The sequence below is a fragment of the Oculina patagonica genome, chromosome 3 (genome assembly GCF_052425735.1).
Source record: "Oculina patagonica isolate OP01 chromosome 3, crgOcupat, whole genome shotgun sequence".
NCBI lineage: Eukaryota > Metazoa > Cnidaria > Anthozoa > Scleractinia > Oculinidae > Oculina > Oculina patagonica.
The window spans coordinates 6,397,761-6,422,027 of NC_135760.1; the positions used below are offsets into that span (position 1 = coordinate 6,397,761).

At 37.6% G+C, this 24,267-nt stretch overlaps 2 protein-coding genes across 3 annotated transcripts in view; one reads left to right on the forward strand and one right to left on the reverse strand.

Moving 5' to 3' along the window:
- Positions 1 to 99: 99 nt before the first annotated feature.
- Positions 100 to 4,452, forward strand: LOC144645154 (mitochondrial fission regulator 1-like). Its single transcript, XM_078504635.1, has 7 exons — positions 100 to 278; positions 390 to 560; positions 1,108 to 1,566; positions 1,937 to 2,064; positions 2,214 to 2,341; positions 2,713 to 2,786; positions 3,446 to 4,452. Exons 1-7 carry the CDS (start codon positions 210 to 212, stop codon positions 3,542 to 3,544), a joined length of 1,128 nt encoding a protein of 375 aa, XP_078360761.1. The 5' UTR covers positions 100 to 209; the 3' UTR covers positions 3,545 to 4,452.
- Positions 4,453 to 5,542: 1,090 nt separating this feature from the next.
- Positions 5,543 to 24,267, reverse strand: part of LOC144646291 (centrosome and spindle pole-associated protein 1-like) — a 41,477-nt gene continuing 22,752 nt past the window's right edge. For both annotated transcript variants that reach the window (XM_078505826.1, XM_078505825.1), the window contains exons 19-42: positions 23,156 to 23,200; positions 22,243 to 22,421; positions 21,688 to 21,737; positions 21,397 to 21,494; positions 20,710 to 20,871; positions 20,540 to 20,616; positions 20,039 to 20,092; positions 19,452 to 19,517; positions 18,206 to 18,289; positions 16,936 to 17,085; positions 16,289 to 16,351; positions 13,683 to 13,761; positions 13,276 to 13,332; positions 12,769 to 12,887; positions 11,056 to 11,105; positions 10,812 to 10,884; positions 10,662 to 10,704; positions 9,913 to 10,006; positions 8,937 to 8,971; positions 8,733 to 8,782; positions 8,024 to 8,200; positions 7,042 to 7,244; positions 6,025 to 6,509; positions 5,543 to 5,824 (exon numbers count right to left, since the gene is read on the reverse strand). In XM_078505826.1, coding sequence (XP_078361952.1) covers positions 6,437 to 6,509; positions 7,042 to 7,244; positions 8,024 to 8,200; positions 8,733 to 8,782; positions 8,937 to 8,971; positions 9,913 to 10,006; positions 10,662 to 10,704; positions 10,812 to 10,884; positions 11,056 to 11,105; positions 12,769 to 12,887; positions 13,276 to 13,332; positions 13,683 to 13,761; positions 16,289 to 16,351; positions 16,936 to 17,085; positions 18,206 to 18,289; positions 19,452 to 19,517; positions 20,039 to 20,092; positions 20,540 to 20,616; positions 20,710 to 20,871; positions 21,397 to 21,494; positions 21,688 to 21,737; positions 22,243 to 22,421; positions 23,156 to 23,200 — 2,081 coding nt within the window. In that variant the 3' untranslated portion in view covers positions 5,543 to 5,824; positions 6,025 to 6,436. The remainder of the gene's footprint in view (positions 5,825 to 6,024; positions 6,510 to 7,041; positions 7,245 to 8,023; positions 8,201 to 8,732; positions 8,783 to 8,936; positions 8,972 to 9,912; positions 10,007 to 10,661; positions 10,705 to 10,811; positions 10,885 to 11,055; positions 11,106 to 12,768; positions 12,888 to 13,275; positions 13,333 to 13,682; positions 13,762 to 16,288; positions 16,352 to 16,935; positions 17,086 to 18,205; positions 18,290 to 19,451; positions 19,518 to 20,038; positions 20,093 to 20,539; positions 20,617 to 20,709; positions 20,872 to 21,396; positions 21,495 to 21,687; positions 21,738 to 22,242; positions 22,422 to 23,155; positions 23,201 to 24,267) is intronic.

Consider the following 24,267-nt stretch of genomic DNA (forward strand, 5'->3'; position numbering starts at 1 on the left):
CGCATTCAAACCAGCCGCTCTTGATTCTGATTGGTTGAACGGTGAAAACGCGGCATTGTGATTGGTCAGTTTTGGATGCATGGCCGTGACAACAAAATTTAAAACTCACCCGGTCATGCGGTGCTGAGTTTGTTGATTTCGGTTCGTCTTCTTCTTTGCTGTATGCAGTCTTTTACTTCGATTTTAAGTACTTTAAGCTTGTACATGCAATGGATACTGCTATAGAAGTCGTAAGAATAATCTTGCAATACTTTGGCTGGGATGGAGACGAAATCGAAGTATGTGGTACTTGATCGTTGATTCCATAGTTGCGTAGAACCAGTCCTTTTAAAATTTAGTCTTACCAGTTTATTTAAATTCGCCAGTAACCAATTTATGTTTCATTTCAGGAGTTATTTAACAATCGAGACAGGAGATTAATGGGCCACAGAAGAAGCATCGTTCGTCAAATTGGCAGAGAGTTGTCACGCTATCAAATCAAATTGTTCACCAAACGAAGCATCGTCCGTGAGATCGGCAGTCGACTTCCTCTGAAACCATGTAAAAGACCGTATTTTGAGGTGAATGTAGTGAAGTGGATAGCATGTAAGATTGCTAGATTAGTAAACTGTGGAAAGATCCAGTTATTCTCCTGTTCGATCACCCAAAAGGGAAATCTGGGAAAAGAACAAAACACCCTTTGCAAACTACAGTGTATGTCTTGTCTTTCCAAGATCACGATGATCGAAACTGGAAAAAAAGAGCTGCTATTCACACTCGTATAGCCTGCGTACGCACATGGATTTTCTAAAAGGCGAAAAACCGTCAACAGACAAATAATCTTTAAGTAGGTTATTTGTGAAAAACTAAGGTTACAGGATTTTTATCACGGGGCCCCCGGGATTTTTATACCACTTGTCAAGGGAAAGCAAAGTTCCCATCGATCGGACTAGGAAGATGCGTGTTGGGTGGGGGTAGGGAGAGGGGTAAAAGCAAAGGTGTCCAGCTAAGGAATGCCATTGCCCACATCTGGGATAGACCTAAAGCAGACTGACACTAATTTTGAAGAGAAAAAAAAAGCTGCTATACAAACTGGGTTATTTATTTATTTACTTTTTTAATTTCCAGCTTAGTCTTGACGGCAATGAGCATGAACTTGGTCAAGTAATTGAAGGAAAGCCATTGTCCCAGATGCTGATGGCATCTTTGGCGGATGTTGGCTGGATAACGGAAGATGACAACTTATTATCTGAGCCCATCCCTGATGAGGAGGAGCTAATTCAAGAAGAAAACATAACCCCAGAAAAAGAATTTGAGACAATATCAATATGTGAAAAACCAGCAGATACTGTACCAGAAACCGTGCCAAACAACAATGAAGCTATGCAAAAGATTTCTGCTTTGGAGGATGAGCTACAGCAATTGCGAGCTCAAATTGCAATGATGCTTGTTGCTGTGCCCCAGAATCAAGCGACTCCGTCCACCCCACTGGGGGCACCTGTACCCCCTCCTCCGCCACCACCACCACCTCCCCCACCGACACCCATGTCAACACCAGTGAAGCCAGTTTCGCAGATCATAAGAGAGGTAAGACTTATGGTAACACAATAGACACCAATCCTGTTACGCACCTATCAATGTCAAACCGCAGCGGGGGAGGGAAAGCTGGGCATAGGAGGAGCATTTGATTTAGCTGAGATTTTCTGTTCAAATGCCCCCGCAGGGGAGTGTAGATGTCAAATAATATAAATTTTAATAAATTTTTTTAAAAATTACAAAAGAAAGCCCCACGGGGACAATTACTAGACTGTTAAATCCCCTGCCTATGTCGGCCTCCTCCCCCAGGACCCCCCCCCCTCCTGCTATGGCTTAACCTTGATAGGTGCATTAGTTTATTGACAGGGGTTATAGCTATTTGTCTGCAGTGTATGAACATTAATATTTTCTTTTCAAACAGAACAGGGCAAAAAGGTTGTCACTTGCACCAGGGGCGGGAATAAGTGAGCATTCCTCTAATCGCAGTTTGCCAAACATGACAGATGTCCTCAAGGGACTGGGCAAAGTCAAACTCAGATCTGTAGAGAGGTAGGCACAATTTTATTTTATTTTTGTCATGGATGTATTTGACAGGTAACGTGGTTGTCAGAGTTAATGTGTAAGCAGTTGTTATTTTTGTCTTTCCTGAGTGTTAATTATGATCATTTAATTTTTAATTAATCATTAATATCTTTTAGATCACCAGGTGGCACACCCTTGAGGAAACCTCCCATCACCACAGAGGGCAGTGACCCTGCCTCAATCATCGCACAAGCCCTCAAGAAAAAGTTTGCACATAGAAGACGTCATAACACTAACTCTCCAGGTATACTGTGGTCTGGCAAGATTATAATGTATTAGCCTATGGTAGCAGATGCAGGATTAAACTTTTTATAATTTATATTAATAATGCAAGATTGGATAATCATTTAATATCAGTGTTGATGATGAGCAAAGTTAACAGTAATCCCATAACCAGTTACGCCCAATTTCCGCTGCCTACTCAAGTCTGAGCGCAGGCTCATTTTTATAAAAAGCAACTGGAAATTGGCCTTTTCACCAGTCAGTGGATGGTGAATAGCAACTGTGCAAGTTGGGATAGACAGATGGAAAGGCTTGGGCTAAATAAGGCAATCAAAATAATTACAGCTACACAGTCAATATTCTCAGTAACATGTGGCTTGTCTTTGTATTTAGATGCCAATAAAGAAAACAACAGTCCAGGATCACCATTTGGCACTCCACCCTCCAGCCCCAACAGATCTGTGCCTGTAAGTAATTGAATGGAGCATGCAAATGTTGCTACTGATCATGAGACTCTGGGTGCTTTCCATTGAGCCAAATGATTCAAAAATTTCAGTCAGGAGTCAAATAAAAAGGTCCATTTCGGTTCGGTGTGACCGCAATATTCAGGAAAACCTCTGAAGGTGGTCCACTTTGACTGGTCAAACCGAAATTTACTCTTCCATTTTTCAAAATGGAAAGGACCATAATAACATTGCACTCTAGACTGTTCGTAGCCCTCTATTTTTTCGTGTTTTTTTCGATCGATGAGCGTGCGGTGAGAACGGCAAGAGAAATGGACGCCAGCACAAAACAGAAGAAGCAAGGGGGCAGACTGTTGACAGCCCTCTATTTTTTCTTGTTTTTTTGATCAATGAGCGCGTTTTTTTGCGTTGAAAAATTGAGAGGCTGTGGACAGTCTAAATCCATTTGGTTGGCCCAGATTGAGCAGAAAATGATGTTCCACTTTACAGCGGTCAGTTCCTGTTGGTACGACCGGTCGCACTTTGAAGATGGAAAACACCCTCTTTGTCAGAACCCTCTGACTCAATTCACACTATTTTTATTTACAACTATTATTCACTCTTAAATAAATTCATAACCGAACAATAGCCAATAAAATATTTTCTTTCTTCTTTTTTTCCAGTTTGGCCCTCACTTGCTAAAGGCAACAAACAAGAAACGACGTTCAAGTACTGGATTACAGAGAACAACAAAACCTAGTCCACTGGTTGAAGTCTGCTGACTAAGAATATAACATTTTATATTAGAATTTTAAGCTATATTTACCTGTTGAATACTATTCTGTAGAACAATGTTATTTTATTTTTTACTGTTAAGAATTCAAAATAATTTTGGAAATTTTAAAAACGAACAGTCAAAAAGAGTGTTTTAACTTAAAAAATGAAATATTTGGATTTCTTGCACTAAGTGGTAAATAGAGAATGAGGAAAATTGTTGATTATATAAAAAAAGTTACTTCCTCGCAAAGGCAAAATACACATTTTAATTTTTTTTTTGACAATGTAATAGTGGTGTTCAATTTCTTGACCAAAATATTACTGTTAGTAAGTTTTCTTATAGCACACGTTTTGGCACCTCTTGTTTGAGAGAATGGCCCTAGAAATGCCCCAGGTGTTTAACAAATAAAGAAAGCAAGAGCTTGTGCTTTGTAGCCTGCAAGCAGGCTCTCTTCAGGGGCAACATAAGTGCTTTGGGGGCATCAGGCATGCAACAAACTCCTGGTGCGCCCCTGAAGTGCATATGTTGCCCCTGACAAGAGAGCCTGCTCGCAGGCTAGTGCTCTGTTGCAGCCTAACAACCGGGTATTCATTTCCCACACAGTTTCGATCCTGTACATAACCACATTTTCTGCTCTCCAAACAGTGAAAGCTTGGGTAAAGTAGAAGTTACAGGTATACAATTAAGTGGGGGAAGTGCTTGCTACTCACCAGCTATGTAAATAATACTAACATTACAATCCTTTACCTTCTCTTTTCTTAAGTAAAATAAAGTCAGCTCACATAGGTTATAAGAGAAATGGTTTGAAAATATTTTTGATCTATTAAAAAAATTTAGAGCTGATGACAGACTTGTAAGTATGAAATAAATTTGAAATTTGTGAACAACAATAAACCTTGTTATCTTACTGTACTTGTTAATTTCATGTGTTTGTTCAACTATCTTTATTCCCCATCGGTCCTTAGCCTATTCCAAGCTCTCATGACTAGGTTATTTAAATAACCCAACAACAAAGAAAGAAAAGCGAGACATGAGTAAGCAAACTCCTTGTTCAGTTCTTTTCCTTCTCTTTTGGTCAACCAAGAATTACGACATCTGCATATTTTTTTGAGCATTTCCAGTTTCAACTGTCGGGCAAAATTGAGCAGAAGTCCATGTATCACTGACTAATTCAAATCGGAATGGGTTAGAGGTTGTCATTTTTGGTACTGATCAAAATAATCATGGCCTCTGGGAATGACAATGATTTTGCCCACTATACCATGACCTGGAGAGTGAGTTGGAACATAATAATATTCAGGGATGTAGCCAATAAAACACTAAGCTGGCTCATCAACAAGCCCATCTGGCTTTTCTGGTCTTGGCAGCAGTTTACCTAAGTCTTCGTTTTCATGTGAAATTTTAGCCAGATTTAAGTCCTCTTTCAGCTGGTGAAATTAGCCGGTAGCCTGCCCTTAGCAACATCCCGGAATATTAATAATTCACATGTTCAAGGACAGTAAAAGAGAAGGAAACCACATTCAATGACTTATTTTAAATATTTTACTTCCCTCAACACTGACTCAACACTATTCATATTACATTATAAGCATTCCATGCTGGAAAATAATTTACTCCATGGAACCCTTTGAATGTATATGTACAGAACTTACTTTGTCAAAGTAATATATTTTCCTCACTGTTGTACAATAAATTAGACCCTTCTTCATTTTTCTAACTTACTACAACTTGCACAACAGTCATATACAGGTACCAAGTTTTTTTTAGTTTACACCAACAGCCGCAATAAGTTATCATCACTTCACCTACATTTTTACAAAATTTACACTCTTTGTCATCCCGAGCTACATAGCTGTTGATGACTTGTACTTATCAATTTAGACTCTCTCCTCCGCAGGGTCTTTTTTTTTGTTGGGGTGGGGTATGGGGGGGGGGGGGGGTAAAAGGGTTTTTTTTTTTTTCCCCTCTCTTTTTTTTTCCCCCCCCCGGCCGCGGGGTAATTTAGATAATTATTACCTTTTTCTTGGTTTTGTGGTCTTAGTTGGTGCTGTGTTTCATGCTAGAAGCACAGTATAGTATGTACATGGAACTAAATGGCGAAAATGGTTATAATTTATTCTTCGCTTATTTATAACTTCAAAATTCCCCCAAGGTGGAAAGCTACAAATTTTTTCTAAAACAATGGATTATGAGGGTGCATTCCTGCAATATTCTTTGTTGAGTCCACTGTAAGCTGACGTCTAGGAAATACTGGTAATAAAAATATTAATAATATTATTAAGGACTAAAAGCATATTGCCGTTCCAGTCCGGGACATACTCTGATGTGATACTCGAAACGGGCACAAGTACCTAGTTTCTCAAATATGGGGGGACCCAGGATAGAGATGGTTGGGGGACGGCACGAGCGAGGACCTGCGGCCCCCGTGCCCACCTCCGCGACCGTGGTGGTGTCAGCGACGAGACCGCCCCAGTCCCGCGCAACTCGGAACGGCCATAACACAGTCAAACAGGTCTCATAAAAAGATTTTACATTTAACTATTTTCCAACCACACCAATTTGACATAAATGCTTTTTATTTTGGTATTGCTATGTTTCACTAGCCTAGGAATATTGAAAAGGTAATAAGAATCCACTCTATGAGGGAAAGCAGACTGAGTTTTGAACCCCATAGCAATAACTTTTTCCACTTCATGTATTATGAATGACAGTATTGGATTTTTTTTTTTTTTAAAAATGCTTTCATATCCACAATAAATTTTATTCTTATTTTAGAGCCAAGGCCAGTGATTCTAACACATGATATGACCAACAGGATTTTTTTTCCAAACTCATAGTTAAAAAGTTTCTAGAGTAAAGAATTACTAGGACATTGAGCCGGACACTGAGTGTCTGTCTATACAGGTTCAAAAGATGTTTCTGCTTCAAGTGAGGCTTCTGACAGTCTGCTGCCGAGGTTGGCTGGACGACTGAGGAAAAAAAAAAGAAGTTAATAATGATACTTAAAATGTAACAAGAAATGTATGATTTCTCAGCTGACTATACACATTTCACTGCTTCCTCATTTGCTTTATAAAAGAACACTGTCATGAAATATGTTACTTGACATCAAACTTTCAATGATTCATCAGAAAAATTTTGCTCATTTATTTAGCACGGATTTGAAGTTTTCTCAAAGTCATACTGTCAACTACAGCCTTGCATTGGCTATGCTGAACAAACATTTTCTGACAAATAATTCAATGAATGCTTAAAAACGCACTGCACGTTTAATGCGATTAATGAAACATATTTGTCACTGCTCGATCCAAGTGACAGTATCAAAGTGATGTCATTATTAATAAATATGGTGCTTAATAATGTCTATGGTCTTGATTGCTGGCAATAAGCCTCTAGAACATTTTTTAATTGAACTTCCTTTCTTGCATGACTATGCATATCAGTTTTAAGAAAAACTCACAAGTTTGTATAAACTGCAGTAGTCAACTGAGTAGCTTTTACCTTCTCTCATCCATGAATCGCTGAAGGACTTGGTCAGGATCCCCCTGTAAGCTGCCCCGCCCTCCTTGACCTCCCCCTCGTTGGATCAGTTCAAGTCTTCTCAGCCTCTCTTCATTCCTATTTGCAACTTCATCCACATTAAAACTTGTCACTGAGTTCAAGGAAAAGCCACCAGGCGTTGGAGGTTTGTAGGTGTCATGAGGCTGAAAATGAAAATGCATTACTATTTTAGTGCACCTTGGGTTGTCCCCTGGTGTTAAAGTGATGGCAGTAAAGTTTGCAGGTCTCATTGTCCCTAACAGCTATGCCAACAGGGACCTTGGTTCAATTAGGGGTACAGTTAGAGACTGGCTTGACAAGGAACATCCTGTGTTCCTCCCAATCTGGAGGTTGGGCAATGAGCTTATCACTTATCACCATAAAAAGTAATACGGTCACCATAAACACTTGCAGATAAGCCTGAATTTGGCAACTCAAATTTTAGAAAAAAAAAAAAAAACTTTTTCAGAGGAAATCGAAAGTCGAGTCTTTAGAAGTCTTCTTCATCAAAAGTAAACTCACTATTAACATTGAAATGGAAAATACTTCTGACTTGATTTATTGCTTACTGAAATGTTAAACAGCCAAGGAACCCTGCCTTACCATGAAGTCATTGTGGAACATCAAGTGAGTTAAAAACTACTCCGTCAGAAATAATAAAAGCCATGTATATCCAAAGACAAAGGTCCCTGCCCACAAGCAAAAAAAACTGAAGCAAGAGTGAATCCTTTGTACAGTGATTTCCTGCCTTACAGACATCACAGTCTGTAAGTCGCAGTCAAGAAGAATGACTAAAAATAACTCAGGCTATTAAAAACTTTCCCTGTTAGGGACACCAAATTGCGGTCCCACCAATGCCCATAATAGTAGAATGTGCAAGGACACTTGCGACTGGTAATAATGGAAACCGACAACTACAGTTGCTAAGAAATGCCTTTCTTACCCTAGGATTTTTTGCCATTTCTTCAAGTTGTTTCCATCGCCGTCTTTCTCTAGCAGAGGATTGTCTTGGCCTTGATGACATTTGCTCAATCGGCAACATTTGCTTTGGGTCATCAACAACAAGAAATTGACTTTCTGATTCCAGAAGGGAGTCGCGGCTTACAGGACGTCTTGAAACCTGAAGAAACAAGGTATAATTCGAATTAGGTATTGATGCCATAAGAATATAATAAAATTATTGTAACATTACACCAAAAGGATCCGGTGACTGAGTTTGTGTAAGGCTGCCATCAACAGAAATTTATTACTGGACACAGTCAGACAAAAAACAACGCATGACCTCGCCACCAAGAGTCCCCATAGCTCAGTGATAGAGCGTCCACCGACTGGAAGGTCTGGGCGACCCGGGGGACCGGATCTTTTCCGAGTATTCCTTGAGAGCCATTTACTTTTAAATATCAATTTATTTCATTAGACTGGAAATCTGCTTAGACTAGAAATTTATAGCAAAAGTTATTAATATTACAGTTAACTTGTAAAATTTTATAGACTGAGTAGTAATTTCATTAGGAAGAGTACAGTACTTGTTGTTGAAGTTGTAATAATTGAATTGAGATAGTAAATATAGTTATAGTAATATTAGGTTAGAAAGAAGTGGGTTTACAAGTGAAAATTGGCTGGAGAAAATTCAATTTGGATACAAACAGTACCTGATAAGGCTGTCCACCTCTTGGGGCCTGTTTGTTATGTCTGTTGGTATCTGCAAGAAAATTGAACATAAATGATGCTGAGCTCAACATGCCAGAGTTTGCATGTACTAATAATTAGCTTTAATTTACAACAAACAAATTAATTAATATTGTTTAAATTGCACCAAAAAATGCATTGACAACTCAACAACATGCATTAATTACCAGATCTTAATGATGCCAGTTTGTCTTCTTGTTCCCTGTGGAAGTAACACAGCATGTTTCTGTTAGTATTAATAGTTACTGACAATACAATACTCTTTCTGGTTTTAAAACAAATATTTTCTATCCTAACAATGATAATATTAACTCAGAATAAAAAAACTTTTATAGCAGCTACAATTTCTACAGCTGGATTATATTTAGTAAATAAACTCCTTCAGGTGGCTGGTATATTGGAGGATAATGCCCAAGGCTGAAAGATTGTCTGAAAAATGAACAATTGGCCAAGAAGGGAATTTGAAGCTTCAAGGGCAACTGTGAAATTTTGAGGACAACCTTTCAGCCAAGGGCATTATCCTCCAATATACCAGCAAGCCAGAAAGGGCTTTATTTATTTTATAACCCTCCGATTTAGACTACAATACACTTAATTACCAGTAAATAGAAAAAACCTACAGTAATATATATAACCCGTTTAACTGCGATTGAAACAAATGTAAGTTGACTGTTTTTACATGATTTTCTTTAACACTGTTATTTGATTAAAAAGGTAGACCTGTAAAGGTGACTTTGTTTGTTTGTTCTGTACTTGTCTATAAAATCGGGTGATGGATATCAAATTGGAAGGGGTATATTGTCTGATACATACAAATAGTTTTTTTGGAGGTTTGGGTAAGGGGTGGGGACTGAATTAAAAAATAAAATAAAAAAAAATATATATTTAATAAAAAAAAAATATAAAAAAAAAACTTCGTCGTCCGATTTTGTACCATGTGATACGTTTTGTCTAATGAGCGTGCGTGAAGATTAATCGGTGTTATGATAAGTACCGTAATGATTCGATTTAGCGCCCTTCTTTTAATACCGCCTCCCTTTTTTTTTCTTTTTTTTTTTAAAACCCCCCCCGTAAATGATGATAATTAACAAACAGGACCCAACAGTATGCAAATTCTTTCTAGAATGATTTAGTAATTCTCACATGAGGAAGGCCTGCTGTTGAAGATCCAACACACTGCTGGTGGACACTGGGTCGGGAAACTTGCTTCTGAACTCCCCAGCAAGAGAAGAGGTTTCTAAGAAAGAAAACAAAACAGGAAGGAAACTGTCAGTTTGACTTATATATAATATATCAGGAGCACTGTCCTGCAGGCAAAAATACTCAGTATTGTTAGTAAGGTAATAATAGTAAGCCTGCATAATTTGAGCCAAGGACTGTCACAAATTATGTGTCAGAACTTGTTTTAGCTTTCATAGTATTAAGCGTTGACTAGGAGAACATTCTTGTCCTCAGAGTCCATGATCCTTCTGGTTTGCGGCAGGGATCGAGACCTCTGGCCGGCTCCAACACTGGAAGTCTGCGCTTCACATACTCATTACAAGTCAAATCTGACAAATCTGATTGGCTGAAAATACAGAACAGTACTCTGCGCATGATCACAAATCGGGACCGGCCAGAGGTTTCGATCCCTGGCACAGACCAGAAGGATCGTGGAATATGGACAAGAATGCTAGGAGTATTTCTACTTCCCCTGGATGGGATGCTAGTTCAACACATCAGGGACTAACACTCCAGCATTAAATAATTCACCAGTACCTAATTATACATCTGGATTGTGAGCATCTATAAGGCACTTTGAGAGTGAAGTGTCTTGCCCAAGAACACAGTGCAATGTTGGAGTGCATGTCATTCTTTGAAGCAAAACAGACTGCAATAGAGACTTGGTTTACCTTCATATTTCATTCTGTTAAATTCATCAGCAGCTGAAAAGCCCTGAAAACATTGAAAATTAACAAATAAACAATTAGTCAACACAAATTTTCTTTAAGATAAAATGAAATAAGATTGATACTATTTATTTTAATTATTTATTATCAAACCTCAGTATCTTTCTTCACCACTGCAGTTTTGTTAGCAAGTGCCCTTTCAAATACTTGGACATCTCTCTTTCCTCTGTGATGAGAAACAATTATAACAATACATGCAGTAAAGCCTGACTGTACATTGTAAATGAGGAACGCTTTTATTACCAAGAAATATGACATGCCTATTGTAAAAAATCAGTGAGTTACATTTACTAGACAGTCATTCTACATTTAACAGTAATTATTTACTAATACACACCGTCTACTTCCCAGGTCTTCAGGGACACGTTGCATGTCGGAATAATTTGTCTGTGACAAAAGTAAAAAGTTAACAATAATTTTTGATAATTATATTTTGTTTTAAAATACTGATTACGTTGTTAAGGGTGTAGAGGGTCTAAAATAGAGCATTCATTGTAACTCGTCATTCAGTAGAAAATAATACAAATATAAACTTGAGAGAAAAAAATCACCAAAGAGCAATCTATTCAAATTCTCCTGATTAGCAAATACAGTTGAATCCTGATAAATCAAAAATCTCGATGATTTGGTAAGTGCAGAATGCAATATGGAACAATTGAAAGTATGATGTTTTATATATGTTCGTGTTTATTTGCTTTATTTTACTTTCGGAAAAACTGTTCACAGGCTTCTTGTATTCTTTCCCAGGTGTTCCTTACGCTAATCTTTGCAAACGTAACACGACACTTTTGTTCGTTTGTAACAAAATACTTTTGTCTTCCTTGAAAATGCGATAACATGAAACTTTTGTTTTTTGTTTGTTTTACGGCGGCATCGATGACATTTGTTTAATTTAATTAAGTTACGGTTTAGACTGCACGAAAGACGATACTCAAAAACTAAAGAAACAAATCTAATCAAAAAACATATTTTTCGACAGGTTTTTTAAAACGCAGTACAGCTAGGATATTTGTTTCCTGGTTATCAGGTGTTCACACTGAAAATCCCGGTGCAAGTTTTTGCATACCTAATTACGAAAGCGCTGTGAAAGTCTCAAAATCTAATTTAATTAATTTGTGGTTTTTACTTGGCGCCAAGAAGTCTGCAGGAAGCCTACCGCAAACACGCAATACAAGCGGTGTTCGTGATAGTTCCAGAAAACAACGTAGACTAATCTGCGCATGCGTTTGGTGTAAATTACGTTGAGTAGTACCACAAGGAGAGCAAAGGGTTTTCTGAAACAAATATATACGTTTGAGATCTTCATATGAAAGTAACGTAGATGGGCTCCAGCTTAGGTATAAGAATTACTTTTTTCATCATTCTAATTGCTCAGTAAACCGATGGCTCAGTGGTACTGCTCTGCGTTCTGAAGCGTGTGACCCGGGATCGACTCTCATAGCCTGTGGTTAAAATTATTTTTTTCTTCTTATTTTTTTTCACGGATATTATATACACATCTGTCTTGTATAGAGTTTCGTTACTCTTTTACTGATTATCCTTTAATAAATCGTGCCGTGATTTAACCTTCCCAGTCTTTTAATAACACATACATAAAGTCACTGGTCATCGTTTCCGAATGTTCGCGATTATTATATACGAAAAGGCAATATTTCATCGTTTGGGAAATGATTGTTTCTCATTTACAGGGTGAAGTATTTTCTACACTTATTTCTTTGAAATGATACCTTTGTAAAGCTGTATTTTTATCCACAGCCGAGGGAAACGAAATTTAGAAAGCGCCTGTGAGCATACCTAATTTGCATAATGTTAACAACGATGGAAGGAAGGACGGATGGACGGATGGCTCAACTTCCCCACTATACTCGTTCATTATGCATTCACGGGTAAAAAGGGTCTGAGAGTTATCGGAAGTTCAAGTTGGAGGGAAATCAAAAAAGGTTTGAGTTAGCGGGAGGTTTGAGATTCAACTGTATAATAAAAGCACCAAGTCCAGTCAGAAGAATTGATTTTATCTGTCGATTATGGGGGATTTGACAAGAAAACATACCACAGCAGTTGAACGATCCATTTGTTGTTGAACTCTTTTTTCTTCATTCTTAAGTTGCTGTCTAAGTGCTGTCAACTGACTCAGGACATCCTTGTCTGTTGTTCCTCCCCTCACAGGCTCTTTAAAATAACAGTCAATCAAATAAGAATGGCATCACATTCTACTTTAAGATCCATTTCCATCCTGCACAAATTGCGCATGATACTTTTCAATATACAGTTAACTCCTGCCTTGCAGACACTACACAAATACAGACACTTGCTATTACAGACAAAATCCAGATCCCCAGCAAAAGCTATATAGATGTTTGACTGGAAATGACTCTCGCTATTATGGACTCTTGCTATTGCAGAGTTATGACAAGACATGACTATGACCATCAGTAAGAAAAATTATTGTGCCCGGGTGAATGATATGTGACAATGGAAAGACAAGTTGACAAAACAGAGATTTATTATCAAGCCACATCTTTGTAAACTGTAAATAAAACACAGGTTTAGTCTTTACCTGGCTCACGCACAGAGTGAACAGGAGGACGAGGAGCAGGAGATGCCGCAACAGGACCTAAGTGTACACAAACAATGGAAAACTTTTATTGCTACAATTAATTTTGTTCAATTACAAATTTATAAACTTTCCACAACACGAATCTCAAACTATTTAAATTCCAACTTGGACAACAATGTTGTACTCTGACCTAATAAACTCTTTCACACAAAGAGAGGTAAGTGATGTCATCGGAAGAACAATATGAGGTAATTTTTTTATAACAACCTCGCTAACTAATGAATTTTTGTAACTATTTTAACTTCTTCTGCTTACCTTCACAGAACATCAGCATACAAAATGAGAAGGACTTCAAGGACTTGAAGTTAACTTTTAGAAAATACATTTATTATAAACCATTTTCTCACCTTGTGATGGTTGCTTGTTAGCTATTGTTGGAATGGGAGGTGAGGAGGTCCTGAAATCAGTCATATCTTGACCAGCCTCCTAAAAATAGAAACAAAACAGATTAACTACAGTACTGACAACCTCACTCGTGCCCAATACAACTTTTATTCCACAAGTTGTGAGATTCATGCATTTGCTCTTGGCATCTTTTTTCAGATTGACTACTGATGATCTCACTCGTGCCCAATACAACTTTCATAGCACAAGTTGTAAGATTCACGCATTTGCTCAGTCTCGGCATCTTTATTCTTGCCACTTAATCTTAACTTGCGCACTTTTAGAACATAACTTATGTTTTGAAAAGAAATTAGAAAACCATTGGAAGAACATTCAAGAGTGAGAATGCACAGAATCCTTAGGTAATGTACAGAAACCTTAAGGTAGGTTTATAACACCCTTCATGATTTAACTCAAGTTACTTTAACCCCTTGCCTACCAAGGACGTATATATACGTCCTCTCTGTTGTCACGCAACGACCGAGGACGTATATATACGTCCTCAACCAAAGGACCTCGCTGAAAGCCTGGTTGTTCACGAAGCCTTGAATAAATCATCCCTGGTTGTTGAGAAGGGTCTGGCACTACTTTCCAAACACCGCTGACCAATTAAAATTGCTTTTTGCTCAGACAATTTACAAAATGGCGGCTTGTGTGCGTGAAGGCAGAATCGACACAGGTGAAGCTATTGCTGAAATTTTTGCCGATTGCGACTCTGATGTAAGCGATTTAAGTCACAGCGAACTTCAGCCAAGTGATGCTGAACAGTCTGAACAAAAAGAAGAAGAAGGTGTCGAAGAAGAAGCCTCGATCGATCGAAGAAATTGAACCTCCAAATGCACATGGTCAAGGAGTTCGACAGGGAACTGTACGAGTCAACAGTACAATAAGAGAATGCTGAAAAGGGAGAGGAATTCATTTTAAATGCTTAATCTAGGTGTTCTTTAATATTTTATCTGAAAAGATGCCATTGCTAAGCCAAATTTAGAATCTCAATAAAAATTCAATATGGCCGCCGGTTGCTTAGTGTGTTTGGCTCTGGTAGGCAAGGGGTTAATAACTAGTAATAGCTCTCGCTAAGCTGCGCCCGCCTCTTTCTAATTTCTTTTACAGCAATAATCTAAGATTAGTGGAGTCTTTTTGTCGCCTTTAGTTATCGAGGCCGGAATTTCTTGTTGCGTGATACCGTTGTGTCCTAAAAAATTTGCAAGTTAAAATCGGATATATTACGTACCTAGCGGAAATAACACATAACACATTATTCGTGGTGACAAAAGGGTGACAACACACAAGCTTATTTCCGGGCATATAACATTCAAAATAAACTTACAATAATTTCCAGGCCAAAAAGTCTAACAATTCCACGAGTAACAAAATATGGCACAGTCAAAGATTCAAGAATTTTAACAATTCTTGATCTTTATTCAACCCACTCTTTGGATCAAATAAACTGACAGTTTGTTAGCGAAACATATTACCTTTTATACCATGCCATAGAAAATACAGCCAATCAGAATACAGGAAAGCCGTTGTATATTCGACGGTATTCAACCCAACCTTCCCATAGTGCGCTGCGACTGTATTCTCGACGAAATTTAGTGAGCGTATTTTCTATCGCATGGTATAAAATAGTTACATGACACTTTCTTGTGGTATACTATGGAATATCCCACGAGTCACTTGTATTTTCTTGGCATACACACTCGCCTAAAGGCTCGTGTGTATACCGAGAAAAAACAAGTGACTCGTGGGATATTCCATAGTACACCACTCGAAAGTGTTGCATAACTAGTATGTATTGCATGACAAGGTTCACGCTTTTGTTTATTACTCCTCGTACGATTTTTTATTACTCCTCAAACGATTTCCACTTGTTACAACGTTCAGTCGCTGACTAAGATAAGAAACTCTTCGCCCCTGAATGATACGCTTGTTGTGCTTTCCATGTCATTTTCGGTATCATTTCAATTTCAGGTACACGTTTCAGCCATTTCTTCAAGCAACAGACGTTTCCTTTGATCACACTGCGACGGCTATTTGTATTTTTTGCGACACTGACTTTCGTTACTCATTTGTGAGCGTTCCGGCAATCCTTTGCGAGCATTAGGGCAATCCTTTGTGAGCATTTGGGCAATCCTTTGCGAGCCGCTTTGACTAAAATCGAGATTTTCTCCGGTACCATTCACTGAATGCACACATTTAACCTATCTACGCGGGGACTTCTAAGGTGCCTCCTCGGGTTCCGGCCTCTGGGCCGGAACCCTACGGGGGCAATTCATTTATTGTCAGGTCTTTGGGCACTTGTCTTACAGCCCAATTCTTGTTGAAACTAAAATTTCAACTTTTGACTTATGACAACACACTATGAAGTTAATTAATGAAGCTTTAATTAATTATGTTATTTAGATTTTAAATGCAATAATTTTGTCCTTATGAACATTTGACTTGAAAATCTCAAGGATGACTAAAGGTTGTGACTATTAAATTATTCAGAGAGGAATGTAAGAAATTTTGGGTTCTTATCAGAAATATTTATAGTCTTACTGTACAAGAACTAATTCGCACAAACCTCGATTTTCTTCCGCACAGTGGGAATGGGAGGCGAGTTAGTTCTTTCTTGTGCTGAGGAGCCCTGAAATGGAAACAAAAACTTAAAATAATATACAGTCGAACCTCTTTAAAACAGACACCAACTTTTGTCTCTTTTGGACCAAGTGAACTGTGATAAAGAGTTGTCTGAATGAAAGTGGTGTTATGTAAGGGTGATATGTAAATGCAGTAAAGTTGAAAGTGCACTTTGTAAAGTAGCTGAAAGTAAACAGCAACTCTAACTGTGGACACATTTCCAAGTGGCCTAGACCTGAGATTGAAAATGGAGAAGTCTATAATGAAGACATAGAACTACAGAAATCCATGAAGGTTTGCTGATAGTTTGTTACTTGGTTATGAATTTCTGCACAACAGTACAAAAACTATACAGAGGTTTGCAGTACCCCGTTAATCATCAGTATGGCATATTTTAAGTTCTAGTCCTAAAAGACTCTTTTGTAAGTAATTAAAAAAAGCATGCCACAAGAGATTCCTGTTTACATGTGGCTATCATCAGAAAATGTTTTACCCCCGATAAAAGTAATAAGTATAAACATACAACTGTTAAATTTGATCTTCCTAAAATATCTATGATTTAGAATTGTATTATTCATTCAAGAAGCTCACTTGACTAGCAGCTTTCTTGGCAGTTAATTCAGCATCAAGTTTTCTCTTCAGTTCAGTTTGTCTCTGTTCCTCCATGTCCCTTCTTTTCTTCTCTGCTTCTCTTTTCTTGGCTTCTTGAGCTTCCTTGATCTGTTCATTCTTCAGCCTTGCCTAATGAAGAGTGCAGTACAAGGAATCACAACAAAGCAAAGAGCCATATAAAATTAAAAACACAGGAATCCTTGCTTTTAGGAGGATCTGACAATAATTAATATATATTTCTATCTAAACCTGGGGGAAACAAATGAAAAAGACAGAGCTGATTATCTGGAACCTTAATCAATACAATCTGTAAAGGAAACCACCCCCACTATAAAATACCATTTTTCCTACCTGATTGGACTAAGCCACAGACTAAGCCACAAACCCCAGGGGGGTACTCTGGCTTGTAAATGACGGGGATGATCAAAGGATTTTTTTGGGTTTGAAATTTTCGATTCCGGGATTTTTTTGGGTTGGAAAATTTGGCAAGTATTTTTTTGGGTGACTTGATTTAAATAGGGGATTTTTTGGGTATTAAAAACGAACTTTAGTGCCTTGGCGCAGCCTTGGCGTATTTATGGTATGACGAATAAACAAACACCGGAGCATTCAATTTTTTATGGTTTTCTTTTTGTTCATTTATTGCCCCTTCTGGCAATTTAGGGGTAATTTGACAAGGGATTTTTTTGGGGGGTTATTTTTGGTCCAGGGATTTTTTTGGGTAATGTCGGAAGACTTAGGGATTTTTTTGGGTCCTGAGTTTTGCCTCCATTCGATCATCCCCGTCATTTACAAGCCAGAGTACCCCCCCTGAGCCACAAACACAAACCCTGTTTACCGGCCCTCACAGTTCTAGCATAGTTTACACTTAAAACTTAGAAGACTTCTTGTGACACTGCCCCTTTAAACTTGAATGCAGCTTGTAATTGGGTTCATTTGTTGCTGCCCCCCGGGGGGGGGGGTACTCCCTACAATGGCCTATACGGGGAGGCTCCGCCCCGAAAAGGGGTACCTTTTTCAGGCTTCAGGTATATAAAAGGGTAGGGATTTCACAAGTTTAGGTATACGAAAGGGTATGGAAATCTGTCATTTAGGATTTTTGAAAGGGCCTTTAATTAAAATATTTTGAACAAATGAAATTTATGGCTGTATTATTTTCTTGGGTACCCCCCGGGTTGCTGCCATCCACATAAAGTCATATAAACTTAGATTTAAGTTTATTTATGTTATCAGCAACATAATACTGCACCTCCTCTTCTTTCCTTCTACTCTTTTCTTGCTCTTCCTCAAAGTCTTTTTGCATCTTAAGTCTTTCTTCTTCTATTCTTCTTTCCTGGGGAAAAATACAATTATTAATAAATCTTCAGTGGAATAAATTAATGCAGGGATGTAGGTAAGAAAACACTATGCCAGCTTATCAACAGCCCAGCTGGTTTTTCTGGCTTTGGCAGCTCTAAAAGTTTACCCAAGTTTTAGTTTTCATGTGAAATTTCAGCCAGATTTAAGTTTTCTTTCAGCTGGTAAAATAAGCTAACAGCCGGCCCTTTGAGACAAACCTGTAATAGCCAATCAATAATATATGTAGGTCTTCTGTATGGAATTAACTGGGTTCCCCAGTTTTTTCTGATATAACAAAAGTCAAGAATCTGTTCTTCAGGCTGGTGTTCAAGCTTAGTGGTCCATCAAGTCAAAGCCAATTCTGGTTTCTGTAGCATGAAGGGATTAAGAGTATTTTTACTCTCCCCTGGATGAGATGCTAGTCCATCCCAGGGTTATCCCAGTATTAATTTCATCTATACCTGGACAGAGAGATGCACTGTGAGAGTAAAGTGTCTAATCCCCAAGAACACATATAAATTATAAAGAGTTTATCTCCTGTCCCCGGCCTGACTAATTATAAAGGACTGTTATCTTTTTAGCAAAGCTGTTAACGCTCTTGTATTCATATATAGAAACTATCTCCCCTACCCCTGACTGACTAACTCAAACATTGGGGGTTACCGGCCATTTAAAAGGTGCAAGCGAAGTGAACGCAACCGCGACCATCAGCGCGCGCTTAATTATTGCGACATGAATTACGTGCGCAGTAAGGATGCGCATAAACAATGTAGTTGTCCATGTTCTTCGATGTGCTTGTGTTCCCGTCTTTGGAAGTCAATCGTGTAAAGTGGGCGAATAAAAGGCACACAAAATTGTCTCGAACGCACTCCGCTAATCCATGATTATTACTAGTTCTAATGTATTTAAACCATTGTAATTAGGATTACCTACTTTATATTCTTGCTGTATCTAACGTGCTTTAGTGTTTGTACTGTATAAGTTATTTGTTTCTTTTTTGTGTTTGCAAGTGATCAATAAAAAAAAAAAAAAAGAAAAAAAAAAACACAACATAATGACCCCAGCCAGGGCTCGAACCCAGGCCGCTCAATCCAGAGACCAGCATGTTAACCATTAGGTCACCAACCTCCCACCTATAGCTAGCAATAACAACTTACTAATTCTTCCTCTTCTCTCTTTGTCCGTTCAAGTTCTTCTTTTTTCTTTTTCTCTTTTTCTTCAACCTGTAGATTGATATTATCCTATTTATGTTCTCTGCATTCATCTTATGTCTGATGTAAACACTATATTAAATTATAAGACATCTGAGGAATTGCACGCACTATGATTGGTTAGTTCGACTTCATTTTTGCTCCATAAAGCATGGGGCATATGTCAAGTGCATGCTTTATCAAGTTATTATGCACACGACTTACGTCACAAGTTTGAGGGTGCATAATTTCTTTAACATTTCATAACAGAAATAAAAACTTTCTCCTCATGCATTGTTGAGTTATTTAAGCACTTGGAAATTTGTAAGGACACTCAAGAAGTGCTAGAAGCACTCAGCTGCATCTCATGCTGGTCTATGCACTTCCCTCATGTTCTTAAAAATTCCTGTGTGCATATATAACTCAACAATGCAATCAGGTGCTTTTTTTATTTCTTTATTACAGTTGCAAACAAGTCCGAGTAACAACCAAAGGTACAAACTGAACAAACTATGTCAACTGATTTAGGTAGTACACAGCGCTAACAGTTGTACCTGTTTTCGAAGATACTCCTGATACTCTTGTCTGGCTGCTTTTTTAAGGTCATCCTAAAGGATGAAAGATGAGACTAAGATACTACTGAAGAACGATTCAGAAATCTAACCCTTTCTGCTTCAGTCCTTGTTTTGATACCAAGTGACAGGGAAGCCTAATGGCATTATATCAGCTAGCAGACAGCGTGCTTTAACTCTGGTGTCTGTACAACTACCATGTAGGGAAATTGCTTCTTTTTTTTACTGCCTTTTAGGAGTAGAGGTAGTGCAGAGGCAACAGTGCTCGCTTCCCAAAAAATGTGCCCCAAGTCTGAAACCCTGGACCTGTTGGGTGCCCAGCTCTTTAAAGCTTTTATGATAGCAAAGTTATCTAAGTCGTCCAAGGGCAAAAGTAAGTCGCCTCTGGCACCCAGGCCCTGCTAGAGCACAGCCCTGAAAAAGGTTATGGCATAAAAACTGAAGGATAAAAAATGTTAGCATTTGTAAATTTCATTGTCTTACCTGCGGTTGGGCTTCCTTGAGGGGATCTGACCTGCCAAATGTTGTCCTATTTGCACTTGCTGATAAATCTAGAGCAGCTGTAATTAAAAGAATGCAAATAGTTGTACGAACTAGGATAATAACAAAATATAACATCAAAACAAAATAAATCAATCTTAGTTTATATGTACCAGCAGCTTGCATTGGACTGGTCTGAATGTTTGGTGCTCCTTGTCTGGGCGATAAGTATGGCTCACTTGTCATCTCAAATCTGGTCTCCACGGGTGGTGGTTGATCTCTGGGACTTACATTAACCCCCTGATCATTATACTGTTTGAGGGTACGCAAGTTAGCTGTGAGAGGAATACAGAAATACAACATCTTAGATTAGTGATTTTTTATATCTTGGTTTTTCTATTTTGAGCCGTTTTAACTTGAATGTCAACAGCAATTCATGTCTGCTTTGGTTTTGTAAATTACAGTATAACTACTCTTTATTTTAGTGATTGGTTTTAAAAAAACTTGTGCCACTTTCTTGACCAATCAGAAGTAAAACAAAAACTAATCATAACTTGTTCAAACATGTTTTCTTGTCCTTTTTTTAGCTACATGCATTCGCCTTAAGGTGTAATTGGTTCACGGGATTGTTTTCATCATTTGGTATTGACCAGCGAGAGTGGATACCTTGGTTTGGGTTTGACCGCACTAAATCAATCAACTCAGTAACTTAATACTTGTACCTAATTTGTGTGTTACTGTGATGTAAGACTTACTATGACTACTGCTCTATTACCTACATTTCTGGAGCCAAAAAGTGACAGTGGAAGTAGTATAACTGAAGACATTTTACTCTGTTACCTAATACAGTGATAGCTTACCAACAAGATGCCCTGTTGAGTCTCTCAGAGGTGCGCCTCCTCCCCCTTTACCCCAGGGATTGTAATTGGCTGCCTCTTGTTCGATCTTCCTGTCATATCTATAAACAAAAAAATAAATAGCAAAGTAGGATGGTTTAACTTTTCAGTCCCAAGTATAAAACATTAAAATAGTATAATTTATTTTAGTGTTAATATTTATGATTTAATGAACTTTTTAATTTCCTGTTAAAAACAGACAGAATGTTTTTTTTAACTTTTTATTATTGCAATTTTATTACCCTGACATCTCACCTCTCTTTGTCCTCTTTTTCCTTCCGTTTCTTTGCATCCCTTTCCTGCATCTAAAAGTCATAATTAATAATAATTTAATTAATTCAGTATTTAATAACTAAATTTTGTAATTTTAGATTGTTAGATTTTTAGCATTGTTTTTAGTTCTTGATTGTATTTTATATTAGAGGGCCACTGGTTTGTCAGTTTTTACTGTTATGTGTTTACCCTCTATAAATAAAGTTGATTATTATTATTATTATTATTATTATTATTATTATTATTATTATTATTATTATCATAAAAAACTTACAATATTAATAATAATTGATCCATGTCACCTTAAGTATACTAAAATTAATTTTTTTAGGTATATGCCGAGGTTTTAAAGTTATCACCACAAAACAAGAATATCATTTTAATTTTTAATATGCAAACTGCCGTCAGACACCTTTTATGACAATCTTTAGAGGGGAATTACAACCATACGGATCATTAAGTTCCAAAATAAATATTATATTATTGCATTCTACAATCTTGATCATCTCAATTTGCAAGTTATAAAACAGCATGTACCTGTCTTTTCAGTTCTTCCTGATAAGCTTGTTGGGAAGCTTTCTTCTTGTCTGTCGATCCAGGATCTGCCCCTACTGCTCCAAGACTGCTATAACCCCCAGGGGGTTGCAGACCAGAGCGTGGGCTGAGATCACCCCCACCCTGTTGGGGGAAGGCAGTTGGAGCAGGAGTTGTGTACCCTGTTAACAACAAATCAGGCAAATTTGTGAAGTTCTTATATCAGAGAGACTTTTTGTGGGACTGGTAAATGACTTTTGTGAATGGTGGGATGTCATATGTACTGATATTATGATAATATATCTGCGGGGCAAAGGATTAATTAACAGAATAGCGACAAAAGTCAAAGCTTTAACTAGCAAGTTAACAACAAATTGTCGCTAAAATACTTCTAGTTTTCATAACAAATAAGCAGGGTTGTATGAAAGAGCTGACAGCCAGTGAACTTAACCAGTTACTCTGCAAGGTTTTGTTGGCTTCTTCAGTCGTCAGCTCAAGAACAGCAGCCAAGCGATGTTGATCGGCTGTAAGGGCCCAAAATGCCAGGAAATTCATTTTCCAGCATTCTGTTTTCAACAATTTCCCCAGGAAGAATGCCACCTGACGCCTTATAGGAGTCGGGCGAAATACCCATTGAATGGGTCCTCTGGACCCAAAACTGTCTACTTTAATTTCAAAAACATCAGACTACTTAAAAACATAACAAAAACCCTGAGAGGAGGATAACATTTTATGTTCATTAAATTACAAATCATCATCAGTTTTGCAGATTTGACAGATCTTCTGCAAGGACAATCATCATTATCATGATCACACAGCTAACTAGTCACTGGCAATTAAAATCACAATTATGATTGAGCTGTATATATATTGTTAGGCCAATGCCAAATGTCATTATTTTGTAAACTACAAGTACCTTGGTTTCTTGATATATTTGTATCTCTACTTTGCAACTGAGCACCTGCAAAAGCAAAACACAATAATTGTGGTATCAATTATTGTAATTTTAAGGATTAACAATAGATATCAAGTAATGTTTGCAAATCATGTAAAACTTGGACAAGTGTTTATTATAAATAAGTGCAAAATGAAGAATTTCCCAAAAACACAATTTGTGAAAATCTAGATTTCCTGTCAATATATACTTGCAAGCTAAGTAAGTCATACGAAAATTTTTCTTAAAGACACTATGGTCTGTTTTCTTTCGTTCTGTTACCTAAGAATCTTCAGATCAATACTTGTTACAAGAGACAGTGTGGATGTGTCTGCAGTTCTGATCGATGTCAGATCATTACTCATGACAAGTAATGTGTTTAAGATTAACAAGCATTGTTGATGCTAGACAAGACAAGACATGAGATAAAGAAAATTTTTAAACGAAGTATATAAAATGTGTACTCATTAAGTTTATGAACATAAAATAATGTGTTGTTCCAGAAAATATCCCCCCACCCCTCTGGAAATTCCAGTTAAGCCCCATACTTTCCTTTAAAAATTTTGGCTTTTGAGATCCCCCACCCCCTTGGAATTTCCAATGACCTTCCATGGGGAGGGTATGGATATTTTCTGGAACTACACAATATACTGAAAGAAGTGCTGTATTAATTAAGGACAGAAGGCCTTCCTGCATGCAGCCTATCAATCATAGGAAAAAAAAAATATATAATATATTATTTTACAGTTCTTGTTAATATATACAGCTATTTCAATAAACGCTGTCGGTTCAAAGCTTAAAGCTAAAAGGCAAGACCGTATGGCGTCCTGGGTATTCACTGCAAATTTGCATATAAGCTTCATTAAATGTACAAATTTGTATTTCGCACGTGGCGAATTCAAGAGTTTGTTTTTCCTCTCAGGAAGCCTTTCTGTAGCTTTACTTTCACTGTCGCTTGGCTCTGAGTTTTGAAAATTCTTCTGAAATTCAGTGTGGCAAAAACCAACTTGTTTCACATGTCTGAAAAAATAGAAAACGTGTAAATTCGCGTTTGTCATGTCATTATATATTTTAGTATTCAGCACGTGCAGTTG